Source organism: Polistes canadensis, unplaced genomic scaffold, assembly GCF_001313835.1.
Source record: "Polistes canadensis isolate GaletaPanama2010 unplaced genomic scaffold, ASM131383v1 scaffold_55, whole genome shotgun sequence".
NCBI lineage: Eukaryota > Metazoa > Arthropoda > Insecta > Hymenoptera > Vespidae > Polistes > Polistes canadensis.
The window spans coordinates 245,168-260,302 of NW_014569602.1; the positions used below are offsets into that span (position 1 = coordinate 245,168).

General features: G+C 33.2%; 2 protein-coding genes across 5 annotated transcripts; one reads left to right on the plus strand and one right to left on the minus strand.

Moving 5' to 3' along the window:
* Nucleotides 1-33: 33 nt before the first annotated feature.
* On the plus strand, nt 34-6,171 carry LOC106785724. 3 transcript variants are annotated; one of them, XM_014746412.1, is made up of 4 exons: nt 34-652; nt 3,398-3,702; nt 4,745-5,125; nt 5,525-6,171. In XM_014746412.1, exons 2-4 carry the CDS (start codon nt 3,403-3,405, stop codon nt 5,744-5,746), a joined length of 903 nt encoding a protein of 300 aa, XP_014601898.1. In that variant the 5' UTR covers nt 34-652; nt 3,398-3,402; the 3' UTR covers nt 5,747-6,171. The 3 variants fall into 3 exon arrangements, with proteins under 3 accessions (XP_014601898.1, XP_014601897.1, XP_014601899.1); XM_014746411.1 differs by lacking the exon at nt 34-652 and having other exon boundaries at nt 3,304-3,702; XM_014746413.1 differs by lacking the exon at nt 34-652 and having other exon boundaries at nt 3,307-3,648.
* On the minus strand, nt 6,068-11,124 carry LOC106785722 (spidroin-2-like). Of its 2 annotated transcripts, XM_014746407.1 has the most exons (6): nt 10,989-11,124; nt 10,758-10,886; nt 7,580-8,716; nt 6,837-6,966; nt 6,613-6,766; nt 6,068-6,459 (listed from the first exon to the last, which is right to left on the minus strand). In XM_014746407.1, exons 2-6 carry the CDS (start codon nt 10,852-10,854, stop codon nt 6,271-6,273), a joined length of 1,707 nt encoding a protein of 568 aa, XP_014601893.1. In that variant the 5' UTR covers nt 10,855-10,886; nt 10,989-11,124; the 3' UTR covers nt 6,068-6,270. The 2 variants fall into 2 exon arrangements, with proteins under 2 accessions (XP_014601893.1, XP_014601894.1); XM_014746408.1 differs by lacking the exon at nt 10,989-11,124 and having other exon boundaries at nt 10,758-10,981.
* Between the last annotated feature and the right edge of the window lie 4,011 nt (nt 11,125-15,135).

Sequence of the window (15,135 nt, forward strand, 5' to 3'; positions counted from 1 at the left end):
TTTATTTTTCGAAAGCTCGAATTCTCTATGAACCCTCGAATACACCGTCAACCAACCTCAGCTATTTTCGTCTTCTTTCCCTCGAACGGCTGGGAAGGAAGGAAGGAAGGAAAGAGGAGGAGAAGTTTGGCGACGTTAAAAGTAACAGAAAGAAAACAACGAAAAAGGGTGTTCGAAAGAGTTTTTCTTTTCTCGGAAATCGTTCGTCAAAGGTAAAAAGAGAGATGCGTGCGTTGCAATGCAACCGAGTCCTGTAATTTGTGCATGCTCTTGCTGTTGCTGCTGATGCTGCTGGAACTGAAGCTGGAACTGGAGCTGAAGCTGAAGCTGAAACTGGGTACGCCGTCGTTCGGTTGGCGACGCGTCGGGTGACAAAATTAATGGCGCATCGTTGACGTCTTGTTTAAAATGACAAATGGTGGTAGCGTAGGTTGTTCTCTCTCTCTCTCTCTCTCTCTCTCTCTCTCTCTCTTTCTCTTTCTCTCTCTGACGACTTGTAACAAGATACATCGAGCGTGATACGATGCGTATAAAACGAACGATCCGTACAACGCGACGAATTCGTTTTGTTGGCCGAGATTGAGAGAGACAAAAGTTTAATTAGCACGTTTATATTCGTCGGTGAACGTCGAGAAAAGGAAAAAAAAGAAACGTAATCATCGTTTTTTTTCTTTTGCATCGTTAATTTTGAAGCAAAGAAAAGATGACTTTGCGTAATGGATTATTATTGTCTTGCTCGATGAACGGACCACCGTGATCGTAATATTTTTTAGCAGATATCTCATATAGATAATATAATAGGTAGTATAACGTAATAATATTTATTACGTATATACAATATATGAGATTAGTGTATTAATAATAACGAGATAAAGGAATTCGATGAAATAAATTAACGTCTTAAGAGAAATAAAAATGAAAAAGATATAAAAGTAGATGTATAATCTTTCTTTATTGTACATAAATATCCAGCATATTTACATCGTCGGAAAACATTATCGTAGCTAGTGCAAGATTCCACAATAATGCAGGTCCGATTAGGTACGGTACATTAGGCGCTTGCTTTCCTACGCTCCATCAAACGCACACCAATGGTTCTGGATAGAAGCGAGTTTAACAACCGAGCTAGGGGTTCTTGGGAAACCGGAAGCTGGTATGTACTCGTACGTGTGAAAAAGAACGTAACCCCTGACAGATAATGTTGGAACGTACGCAATAAACGAGTGTAATCGTTCGTCTCGTCGAGTCAGTTCAACAGCATACGTTCTCATCGATGCTTGTAAAAAGAACGTGTTAGGTTTTTATCCTTATTTTTGCTGCAGTCGTATCCTTTAATTTTCGATTAATGCAAAATTGCAATCAGAAAAATGAATACAATTTATTACAGATCGAGATTGTTTTTTTATTATTATAACAAATGAAATATTAAATACAACGAACGATAGAATAGTAATGAAAAAAGGACGATAAATATATAATTATATTTTGTAATTAATTTTTATTAATTTTTTGTATCTCGTATATAAAAATATCAAAATTTAACATTTATATAAATTAAATTGCGAATAATATCAAGAAAGAGATATGTAGATATAATATAATAGATGTAGACGAAAAGAAAAAAAAATAGACAAAGCAGAGAGAGATAAAGGTAGAGAGAAATAAAGCTATTTCCATTCAATCACACTATCTCGTAACGTCACAGGATCCCAGAGGATTTACGTAACAAGACGAGAAGGTAGAAACGATTCATTGTTGAGCGCGTCACGAGCGTAATCACACGTATGCAAGAGTACGTGAATCCATGATTTCCAAGTTTAAATGTACTCGTGATATAACCGAAGGAAAGGGTTTCAAGTCTGAATTTAAACTCAAGCCAACTGAAATAATCGGATTTAAAATTATTAGAAAATGATATTCTCGGCATAATCGAATTTATTTCAATATTAGAAAAGAAATATCAAAAAACAAAATGTATAATATTGATAATAAATAATTAATCTATATTTTTAATAAGCATTAAACATAAATCTACATATCTGTGAAATTAAAGTTCACGGATTATAAAATTTAAAAAGGAAAGATCGGAAGTCGGTCGACATTAAGGGAAAAGAAAGAATAAGAGAATGCGTTTATTTAGGAAGTTGCAAAAGGTCTACTCGCAGGGACGAGGAACGGATTTAATGAATTTCAATGAGCTCGACGACCCTTCGTTGACGGCAAACTTTGGGCAAACATCGAGGCCGCTTTGCAGGCCGACTAGAATTACTATCGGCCGAGTATGTGTAGTCACTGCAATCATGGGATTCTAGGGTGCATTTTGGAGTAGCTATTTCTGCTATGTATGTATGTATGTACCTATGCATGTATGTATGCACTTAAGAAACGACGAGCTGAGAGATAATATCGTCTATGAGTTAGTGTTATCTGTGTGTGTGTGCGCGTGTAGATGTTCTCGTGTGGGTGCGTTCTCGCGAGCACGCCTTTTGCCGTTCATTCACAACGACTCCTGGTGGTCTAACAAGGGCTCTCCGTCTTCACCCTTTGTTTTTGTACCGACGTGCATACTCCGCCGTAATTAACCGGCCGTAATTACGCGCGATAAAGTGCATACCGCTCCTCTTCCGAGTTGCACGCCACTTTCTTCCTACGAGCTTTTCGACGATTCTCTTCACGCCTATATAACTAACCAACTTATATATATATATTTCTCTGATTTACCGATAACGCGACAAATGGGATTTATGAACGAGTTTTAATTCAATCAACGACGCGAGAAAATATTTCGATTATTCGTGTCAGTATTTTTCTATGATCTTTGTCTAATTCGTTTGTAGAATCAATAATATCAAATATATTATATTAGAAATAAGGTATGAAAAAAGTTAATCCTTAATAATAATTGATATTCAAAATATGTAATTATAATCGATGATCATTATTATCTTTCACGTTAAAATTGTCAATGTCTAATTCATTGATTTTTCTACGCTAATTAAACCATCTCAATTAACAGGTATAATAATCTTAGATCTTATAGCAAATAAGTTCAGGAAGTAATTAAGATCGGCAATCCAAGACACATTATCCGATATAAAAAAAATTCTTCTTTTCGATTTCTCCTTCGTATCTTGATTTTTCTTTTATTATATTCTTAGGATTCGCGAAGGCCATTGCAATTTTCTCGAGCAACGATCGTTATTATCTTGCACGCATCTCGTACATTTCATCTCCCTACCCCTTTTTTTTTTTTTAAATGACCAAGATAACCACGACTTTGACGTTAGTAAGAACGACGGATTTGATATTTGTCTTTCAGTCAGTGACGACGAAAAAATCAGTCAACTTGTCGAGTTCCTTTCGTCTTCTTTTTTCTTTCCTTTTTTTTCGTTTTCAGACGAGATGAAAAAACTTGCAAAATGGTCGATCGTTTATCTGACTATTATCTTCATCAAGGAAACAATTTCCGATTTAAACGTCTCCTCGAAGATAGATCTCGACTCGAACGAAATCCATGAAACATCTTCTGATCATCCTGTCGTCGTCTCAAACCAAAAGGAAAGAACCATAAATGTACCAAAAGGTCCTTCGATACGCATTAACGAACAATTCAACAACCCATGGTTACATCGATCGAGACAATCTTTCGTAAGATCAAGTTTCCCAGAAGATTTGAGAAAACGAAGAATGCATCAATCATTAGTGAGCATTTTTTTTAGAATTTAATTAGTAATGTTTTATGTTTATAAATAATAATATTAAAAAGTGTCTATACTTTAGTGGTCGACGAATATTTACGATAATTAAAATTAGTATCGATATATTTGATGACAAAACATACAATTTATCGTCATATTTATCGTCTAATTGAAATAAATAGAAAAAAGTTGTGGTTTGAATTTGATAAATGGGCTTTGCAAAGCGATGACTTATGCATTTCTATAGAGGGAAGGATATTATAAATTCTGGACCGTAACTCGCGAATCCATTTCACAGGAAAGGGGAATAAAGAAAAGGAAAGAGAGGGTTATACAGGGAATGTTAACGTTTCATTTATTTTCTTTGGAAACAAGAAATACTCGAGACGCGTACCGCGTAAAATCGTTTTACGAGTATTCCCAACGACATAAACTGTAAAAAGTATGACTTTTATGGCGAGTGGGGCGCATTTTACTCGTATTTCTTTATTTCTCATTTATTCTTTACCGAAAGCACCAAAGACCTAGTTTCTTTTTAAGAAACTCTCTCTAGTTAACATATTTTCTTCGGATAATTATTTATATGAGATAAACCTATTAGTATAAAAAAAAAAAAACAATAAAAAGAAAGGGAAAAGTAAAAAAAATTAATAAATAATATATATAAATAATAAATAATAAAAGTAGTATAGATAAAAAAGAATATGTATACGGATATTTACAATGAATTACAATAACTTTAGACAAATTTTATAGTCCATTTAAACAGAATTTAAAAGAGGATATAAACTGGTTGAACAGATCTATATGTCGATGAAAATGATTAACTGATTGAGACATTCTCTTAATGCAATTATGATAGGCATAAGAAGTATGATGAGCGCCAATGTGTAACAGGTCATGGTGCCTAAGATTTTTAAAAGAAACATTGATGATAGTTTATTGATAACATTTATTTCCAGTCTTATATTAAAAATGCAAACTTATATTTCAAATAATGATCATTTATTAAACAATAAACGCTACAATTGCGAATTTTGTTTTAGGGGTTGCCGGGAAAAACGGCAAACGCTGTAATAAACAATGTAAGAATTTTTGTAAACGGAAACGAGACAGGAAAGAGATCGAATGCAGATTCCTGCGAAAATGGTGTTTGCGACGTATCGGTTTCATCAAGAACCGATGAAGTAGGCAACATTGTCACGGACGTACATATAACCATAATCACTGTGAACACGAAGCCGAACATCGAAGTCAACGAAATTCCTGTCATCGATGGATTTCGAGGCATCGAAGAAAAGTCATCTCCCGTGTCATCTCCCATGCCACCTCCCATGCCACCTCCCATGCCACCTCCCGTGTTTCATCTTCATGATTATGTGAAACCAACTTTCACTCATCTTCTACGTAACAACAATATACCGCAAGTAATTATGTTCTTTCTTCTTATCGAAAAAATTCATTCATTTTAATTTAATATTTTTATGCGATAATCAATTTAATTTATTTCTAGTCTCTTATGCATAAAACGTACGAGAACAAACAAATACAAAATTTTGCTCTTATAATTTCTGCATTAAATAATTAATCACGTTTTTATAACAATTCAGAAAAGTTAACATATATACATTGAGATAAGTCAAGTATTATATTTTTCAATTACACAATAACAATTTGACACACACACAGACTGCTTTAATTTATTAAGTATTTCAAAGATAATTAAAGAAGACAATGAGAAATTGTTTGTAATTGTGTTTTAAATAATGTGATATCTTTCGTAACACGTCGTACCATTTATTTTCTTTTTTTGCCAATTACATTAGGTTCAAGTCCGTGGATTTGCAGAACCAAACAACGAGGAAGTTAGTTTTCAAGATCGAAGGAACTACGGAAGAATATATCCGACTTGGTATAACACGCGTAATTACGAGCAGCATGTATACAACAAAGGTTTTCAAGATTCTAGGCCATGGTTTCCGCGAAGAGTTAAAGTTGACGATAAGATCGAACCTCCGCTTAGTAAAACGAAGCAGTCCGAGGAGTAAGAGATTTCTAGATCTTAAAAACAATGCGACTATCATCATATAAGGATTCTCCTGTTGTGAATGTAAACGCGAATGAAAACAAGGAAAGAGAACGAATACTATGAAAATTTCGTAAAGTCACTTGTCTTTATTTTTTATCATGAAAGTTACAATGATATTTGATTAAAAATAAATATGAAAAATCTTCTAAAACGATACGTTTAGCAAATGCAAACGAGTATTTTTAATATTTTATCTTATTGTTTTTCTTTTTTTTTAACCCTTTTATTTCCTACTCATATAAGGTAATATTTAGAAAGTAAAATTTGCAATTTGTATTAATTACCCTGAGAAATAAACATCTCGCTTTACGCTTGATGCGAAGGTTAGTTTAATTGAACTTATACATTTGCATATTACATACGGTTATACATATTATATGCATATAGAAATATATATATATATATATATATATATTTTTTTTGTATACATATTTCTATAATAATATAGCACGTAATTGAATATTAATATATTAAATAATATTATTAATCTTCGACAGTACGGAAAGTAATCTTTCCATTGTCATTTAATCCAGTGGTTGCGGATTTATGAGCAATAGTCCTTCCAGTACCATCTGTAACACTGGAAGATCGGGAACTAGCAAAAACACCAACACTTCCTCCTGACGGTGCTGGTAATGGGTCAGCAAATCGAGACTCTACTCCTGGTGCAACCTATATCATTCACGTTAATAAATTATAATTATTTATTAATATCTTTATAGGAATTAACGATTCATTTATGATCTACAAAATTAGATATAAATGATTAGATGTTAAAACAATAGGTAGTTGCAAGATAATTAGATCGTTAAATGATAAACTTACAGGACTTATCTGACCAGCCTGGTAACCACCTTCAGGTCCGACACTAATACTTGAAATAGCGGACTGCACTCCTGGATCAGAAGAACTGTAACCATAACCATAACCACCAGGACCACCAGTACCACTTCCTATTCCGTTACTTGCGTCGAATAAGCTGTATGTTCAAAAAACAAAATTATATTTGTGTTAAAATCAAATTGGGAAACACTCGACGAAAAACTCACGCTCGTTGTTGAGCTTCCATTTGTGCTTGAATGCGTCTGAAATGATCTTCCATCATGCGTTGATGGAATGAGAAGCCGTTGTCAAAATCAGAGCCAAATCCAGGGTTGAATCTAGGTTGGAAACCAGCACCTATAGAACGTTTAACATTCATTTATGTAAAATTTGCTATTGAATTCTATTTAAAGTTATTTCTTTAACCCTTTAAAAATGTTCATTATCAAAAACGGACGATAAATAAAATTAAGACATTTAGTGGATATCTCCTTGTCATTTGATGATATTTTCAAAGGGTTAATTGAACTTATTTGTAATACTAAATTGCTAAAAAGAACTAGATTTGATATTTTACAATTATTATTGTATAGACTATAGAATATACTCATACGTTTTCGACATATCGCTTTACACTCATTAACATTCTACGCGATCATTCATCAACGAATCGTGGTTTTAGGTAAAGTGGGAACTCGTACTTTTCCGTATTATTACAAATCCTAATGATCTGTCTTTTCAAACAGATTTCATGATTGTCTACGTTAATAATAAATAAGCATTTAAACTATTTTAACGAGATAATGCTTAAATTGTTTTCTTCGTTTTTTTAATTTGAAATTAATTTTCATATCATTTCTACTCGAATAACATTAGGTTCCAATAATGAAAGGAACATTTTTCGAGTAACTACTACAAAGGTTTTGAATACAATTGATCTATTCATTAGATCAGACAGTCATGCTCCTACCTACGACATCAGGAGAGTATGCTGAATTATCCGGAAATGCGGTTCCAGCACTATTATCGGGGAAATTGCCACGACTATCGAATCCTGGTGATCCAGAATTATAGGAAGCACCTGCAGATGCTCCTGCGTATCCGGGTCCAGAATCAGTCCAGGCATAATTAGGTCCCTGAACTCCATTCGCGGGAGGATAATCGAAATTGGGACTGTAAGGACCTCCGAAAGAACGACTTGGGAAATTTTGTGGGCCGCTGGATGGTATAGAGTTAGGATTATTAATTGGATTGGCATTGTTTCCAGTTGGCGGACTATTCGAAGATTTAGGTTTGTCTTCCGTATCGATATAAGAACGAGAATTTGTCATAGGTTTCACATTGGGATTGTAGTAAGGATTATTAAAATAAAATCCACCGCGCGAATTGAAGGGTGGATTGCCTGGATTACTCAACGATGATGCACCAGAGCTGGCGAAACTGCTAGCCGATGCACTCGCCAATCCGGGACCATGACTAGTACTGGTAATTGCATAATTAGGGCCGTAAGGTGGTATAGAGTTAAATCCTGGGAATGGGTAACCTCCAGGTTGCGGAAAACTCGGATTAAATCTTGATCCGTTAGGATTAGAATCTGGCGGTGAGGATGGACTCTTGTCTTTGTTATCGGGCATATCTGCTTTCGTTCGAGGTGATAAGGCCGATGGTTTTTTGTCCGTTTTTTCATCTGGATTAGTTGGCTTCGATGTAGAATCATCTTTTGGGTCGAATCCCGATCTTGATCCCAACTGAGGCTTATTCGTTGCTTCGGTGCTAGGTTTCGTAGTCGTTTCTGTTGATGTGGGATCTGATTTAGTCGTAGGTTTAGACGAGATTGCATTGGAGGTGGTGCTTGGTGGTTTGGTCGATTTAGATTTCGGTGAAGTAGCTTTCGTGGTGCTAGGACTTGTAGTGCTAGGATTCGTAGTGCCAGGAGTCTTAGTGCCAGTACTTTTAGTGCCAGGACTTTTGGTCGTAAGACTAGTGCTATCTTCATTACTCTCAGTAGTAATTTTAATATAGGTCTCCTTGGAATCAGCTGCACGTTTAATTATCTTGACTAAATCGTAGTCTTCCAGCCCGTAACTATCAACGGTCCTTTCGACATCTTGATCGATAAAAAACATAACACACGTAGGATTATCCGATTAATTATATTTGAATTTTCATTGAACCTACTCGTATACATGCTATTAATCCAAAGATACCATTCGACTTCTTTTACCACAAACACAAAGCACATTTAATATTTCAACGTAATATGTTAATCAACATAAAAGTGAAATTGACTTGATATGATTTTATTCAACGCGCGTTTATAGAATTCTTTCTACGTTCGTATAGATATAACCCGATTCAACGTTATCGAACCGAGAAAGGAATAAGAAAAATGTCTTCTTGTCACGTAAGTACGATAAAACACGTCTAACCAGATTTTTGCAATGATTTTTCATTTGAAGAGCATACTTGGAGAAAGTTTGAAAAGCAAAAAGACATTCATTGTCATTTAAATGAAGAATAAACGATTCGTTTTGGATTGCTATTATGGCGATGAGATGCAGAACGATAAGAAAACATAAAGAGGAAACGGAGGGAAAGGAAAATATCGATGCTTCTGTCCGGGTCAAGGTAGGGAACAGAAACGAGGTCATGGTTCAGAAACGTCTCGGTAGATTATTTCACTGTAGACCGTGATACTTGTCGTTTTACATGCATATTACATGCGAACAACGATACACCACACTATGCCGCTATTATTATTTATACATACATCGATAGACGGATATGACTATCTATTATCGCGATTATAGACACATACATATACACGTACATAGATACATAGAGATGATAGTTTATTTTGCAAGTACGATTCGATCGAAGTTTCGAATCACTTTGCGCATTAGACGAAACCGGAAATTCTTGAAAGTCTTAGAAAATCTTATAAGACGTAATAGTTAAATCATTTTTTCAATCTTGTTTTAAATATATGTAAATATTTTGCGATATGATATAACCATACAAAATTTGATAATAACCATAATTTCAAATTGAAAATCATTATTTATGTTATACATATATACATATGGGATTCAACATTAATTAACATATTCTAAGGCTTTTAAACGTTTTCAAAATTTTTATGAATTCTTGGTATCGAATAATATTCAAATTGATTCAAAACTTTAAACATATGTTCGATGTGATTTATCGCTACATAATAAATATATATATACATACACACATACATACATATACGTATCTTACTCACGCTTATGTTTAATTCCTATGACTGTACAGGTACATATATAAAACATATAAACGTTAGTATTCGCGATGATAAACAGTTAAAAAAATAAGATTAAAAATGTTGACTACTAAATATAATAGACAGATAAAAACGTTATGTTTAGATCAAGAAAAAAAAAATATGTAATAAAATCGATCGATCTCTTCTAGACGATTACTAAACAATTTCGAAGTTAAGAAGAATAGGTGGCACTTTTTATTTCTAACTTTCCTCTCATGATTTGTTATATAAATGAAGTTGTCAAGACATTTTCACAGACGAACGAATTTACGTCTCGGTTATCTTGCAACAGTCTTTGAAATCCCGGTTCTCGGCAATTTTGTCTTAAACGCACAAGGCGATTTGCGTTTACGTAAGATAGCTTCGAATTTGTTTCTTTTTATTATTAATCTCGTAGATTAGCGATTAAAAAATGATTTCCCCTTTTTCGTCCCATGACGTCTTAGAAGCGATCGACAAATTTCCATATTATAGCGCATATATAATATTATACAAAACATAAATGCATGTTATACATAAAAATAGAAGTAGTATGATACGTAAAAATAAAAAAAAATAAAAACAATTCGTTCTTTTAATCATTACAGTCTCTTTTGTCTGTTAATGTTAGCATAAATGACAGACATATATACATATTTACACGACAATGATCGAATAAGAATACGTTTACGTGTTAGTGCACGAACGTGTGGTCTCTTACAATTAGTATACGAAGTTTGCGTATAAAAACGAACATAACTCGTACCGTCCAAGAATGGTTACATTGTTTTTTTCTTCTTTCTATTTCGTATTAATGAATATATTTGAAAAGAAAATGATATTCTGATTAATTAGTACTCACCTCTACGACTTCTACTACCACGGGAAAAGGAATTCAAATCGGCGTTGGATCCAACGACTGCAAAAATGAGCAGTAGACCGTACAGTCTGATATCCATCGCAAGTATAGATCGTTCAAATTATGATGTGCCTTAAATAACAGTAACGACAAAAATGCAAAAAAAATAAGAGAAAAAAAAGAAAGAATAGTAGAGAAACCAAAATGGAAAAAAAAAAAATAGAATTTTATTACGTTTCGCCCTTATTGGTCTCTTTTTATTCGTTGATATATCGTTGATCTAACAAGCGGAGAACGCGCGAACAAAAATTTTGCCACGAAAATTCTGACGTACGTTGTGTTGCAAGAGAATGACTACTGAGTCAGCTGGAGTTGGCGAACATCTTATATAGCATTCGCTCGTATCAACAACGTTACCTCCTGAAAGCATCTTTTTCAGGCGCGATAGCCTGCGTTCGCGAAAACTTCGACGTGGAAGAAGAAAAAGAACTCGTCTTCCCTCCTACATCATCATCGAGCTATTACGAGTGTGTGTACGATGATCGAAACGTTGGAATTCCAAAAAAAGTTCATCCTTTTTTGAACCGTCTTAATGAATGATGTAATCTTTCGACATATACTTTTATATATATATATTATATATTATTGAATATTTATTTTTTTCTCATAACGAACAAACTATATAAAAGTTGTTCTTAAGTAGAAATGTGTTCACGTTTCTTCAGAAATTATTCGAAAACAGGAATGAAATATTGCTTGGATTAACGAGATCGTATGATAAACGAATGAAACTTAATCATACTTATTGTTAATCGAGCTAAATTTGAGTTGTATTTTTTCATATATTTCTTTTTCGCTTAATTTTGATTACATACGCATAAATAATTTATATGTAAACGCGATTATATTCATAGAGATCTCGTATCTTTTGACTAATTTATTTTCTTATAATATTAATCGCATAGACCTTGGCAATGATGTTGTCTGGTCTATATTAGGTCGTAACGATCATCATGCATACGTAATCGACCAAAATCTCCATTCATTTCTGTACGTTCGACGAACCTCGTAGAAAAATTTCTTAATCGTTTGAGCGAAATAGTTGATAACCCTGAACGATAATGTATGGCCAAGCTAATCGATGGTCAAAGTTCTTTCTAGTTATTCAAACAATCGAATTAACTTATTTCGACCATGATTTTTGTTTTGTCTTATTAAAAGAGATATTATTATTATTAAAAGGAGAAGAAAAATATGGTAATGAATAAAAACACCGTAAAGATAAGACGCTCTTTTTCGCTTTCACAGAAGTAGAAACGAGTAATTATTTATAAGCAACCGGATCGTGACTGGTCTGGCATATCCTGTTACGTTGATAATCGATCGTCGAGAATCGAAAAATAAAGTTTCTCGCACCCCTCGAAGAATCATATGTAGCGAGGAGGAAGAATATCTGTCGATTCTCTAGGGATCGATCGGAAAAATCAAATAATAATTAAATTTAATATCGATGGTTCATCGATTAATGGGTAGCAGCTATCAAATTACTACCTGCCAACGTTTACAATTCGAAGAATATTATGCAGTAAATTGTTAGAATGTTATTATAGAATGAAGACAGAGAAAATCACGTAAAGTTGTTATTTAAGAGTTTGAAATATCACAGGGCTCAACGATGAATCTCATTCGGTTTTATTGTTTCGAACAATACATTTAATGTCGTATATACTTATAAAAGTAAATTTAAAATACATTAAAAATACATTTAAAATACGAAGATATAAAGTATATATAATTATATGTATTATATTTTTATTGATTGTAAGGTTTGTATTCTAAATTTTGTATGCGAAAAAAGGTATAACAAAGACAAATAATGGAATAAATTACTTCCTGGAATATGCTGAAAATAATTGTCTGACTCGAGAAACACATATATATGTATAAAGGTTTATCCAAAATCATCAGAGCATTAAATCATTAAAATAATTAACATTAAAATATTAGTCACTCAGGTCATTATTCAAAGAAGAAATAAAACAAGAGTGATAATATTCTGATCGGTCTGGAAATGTTGGTAGAGGAGGCCGCGAAAAAAATATCAGCGTACGACTCATCGAAAGTAAATTATATCCTTGCAATATTTATCTATCCACATGTGTGTACAGATGTCGAATGCACGTGAAATAATATTACATATCAGGAATTGTTTTGTTTAGATTAGAATGTTCGAATTTGTTGTCGACCGTTAATTGAGCATCCTCGATTCAATCGAAAAGTCTCGAAAATGAAAATGTTCGAAAATGAAAATACTTGAAAATTTTCGTTTGAATCGTCATATTTCGAAGAATCGTCTCATGCCAGCAATATCGTCCAATCACCTACGAAGTTTTCCATTTGTGATAAGTACAAAAGCGTGTACGAAGAATCATTGAAGATCCAACAACGGCGTTGTTAGTTATTAGTTTTTGATACGAACGTGGCTGACGCTATTGATCATTATAATACTGGGAAATACCCACACTGGCGAAAGTAGCTTACCTCGTACGTAATAATTCATTACCATGAACAACAATTTCATTCTGTTCTTTAAAATCTATTTTCCTTGATACATCGATTGATAAAATTCATTACCAAAGTAAGCAATAGCATTCTCGTTAATGTTCTTTTAAAGATATCTTAACGAGACAATCAATTTAGATTAGAAATAAAAATATTAATAAATTCGATGCACAATATTTATAATTCTTTCAAGATTGTTTTATTCTTCAGAATTTATAAACATATTATAATCGAAAAGAGAATTTCATGATTCATCTTTCAATATACAAATTCCATGCGTGAGATTAACAAATTCTTTTCTTGCCAAATGAAATATAAAGAGAGCTCTTGTTTTAAGCATACCTTAAGTGCTATAAAATAAGGAAACAATTCCAAGCGTTTATCTAGAACCCTCTTTGGAAACTTCAATGAACAAGGTAGGAAAATACAAAGAAGCTAATATACTTGTAGATGTGGATAAGACCAATGGAACGAGACTCATTAGGTTAATGCTTCTTCTTTGCTTTTAGTCTTAGCATTTTCGAAACGCCTATATAAGGCGAAAGGACAATTTTCAATTCTTCAGTATTGACCGAAATTTCGTCGGGTGAAAAGCTTGGAAGAAAAAGAAAAACATAATTGTGGAAATAGTAAAAATAATAAATATGTCGACTATTGCATTTCTAATTCTGGTAGCCCTACAACTGTTACACGGTACCAAATGTAAGCTTTACATTTAATTAGCCGATAAAGAAACCTTCAATTTATTTCATTATATTATTTTCTTTCGTAAATATGAATAACGAAAGGTTTGACGTAAACGAAATTTAATATGAGTAATTGCAAAATGTATATACTGTTCGTGACTCATTCAAACGCAATATCATTTAATAAACCAACTCTAACTTATGATTTTCCGTGCTTTCTTCACACAAGCTGACTTTTTTTATTACATATGTTACTGATTTTTGTAAACTATGTTTGTGATAAAAATACGAGTTACAATTATATTTTTTTCTTTATTTAGGTACTCCTGTAAACAATGAAGAAAAACTAGATAGAATTAAAAAAGATATACATTTCTTAGAGCAACGTCCAAGGCTATGGTCATCTTTTCAAAATTCTTGGAATATTCCTAATTTTCCATCTATCAGTGATATTTTTAAAGACGACGATGAGGAAGATGACGACAGTGATGCAGAGAAAATACCCGATATAAATGAGATGATCACAGGAATGGAAAAGTCACAGAAAGAAATTATTTCGCTTTTGAAGAAATTGTCCAATGGTGAGATTAGAACATTCTTCAAGAAAATAATTAATGCAAATATAATTAACAATACTATTAAAGTAGAAATCTTATAAAAAGTAAAACATTACTAAAGATTTTCAAAATAGTAAATTTACTTTCAAACGATCAATATGACAAATAATCTTTTAATGTTCGTAATGTTACATAACAGATATATCAGCCATAAGGGATCAAATGCAACATCAACAAATAAACGAAAATCAAAAAAGGCCTTCGACTAGTCTTCCAAGCAACAAGGTTACAGCCACCACAAAAGGATCAGAAATAGAATCTTCCCCTTTAACAACGAGTAGCACGTTCCAGGAAACAACCATCACGAAAAGTAAAGAAATAGTTGTCCCCTCAACAACGAGTAGCACGCCCGTGACTAGTTCACCTGTCGTAGAAACGTCCACTTTCCAGACAACTCAACAAACACTACCTCAAACAACCGAACAAAAAGAGAGCACTACCATAAATTCTAATACCGAAACCAAACCAGTATCAATCGATTCAATTAGTCAAGAAAATTCTACGCCTAACATTATT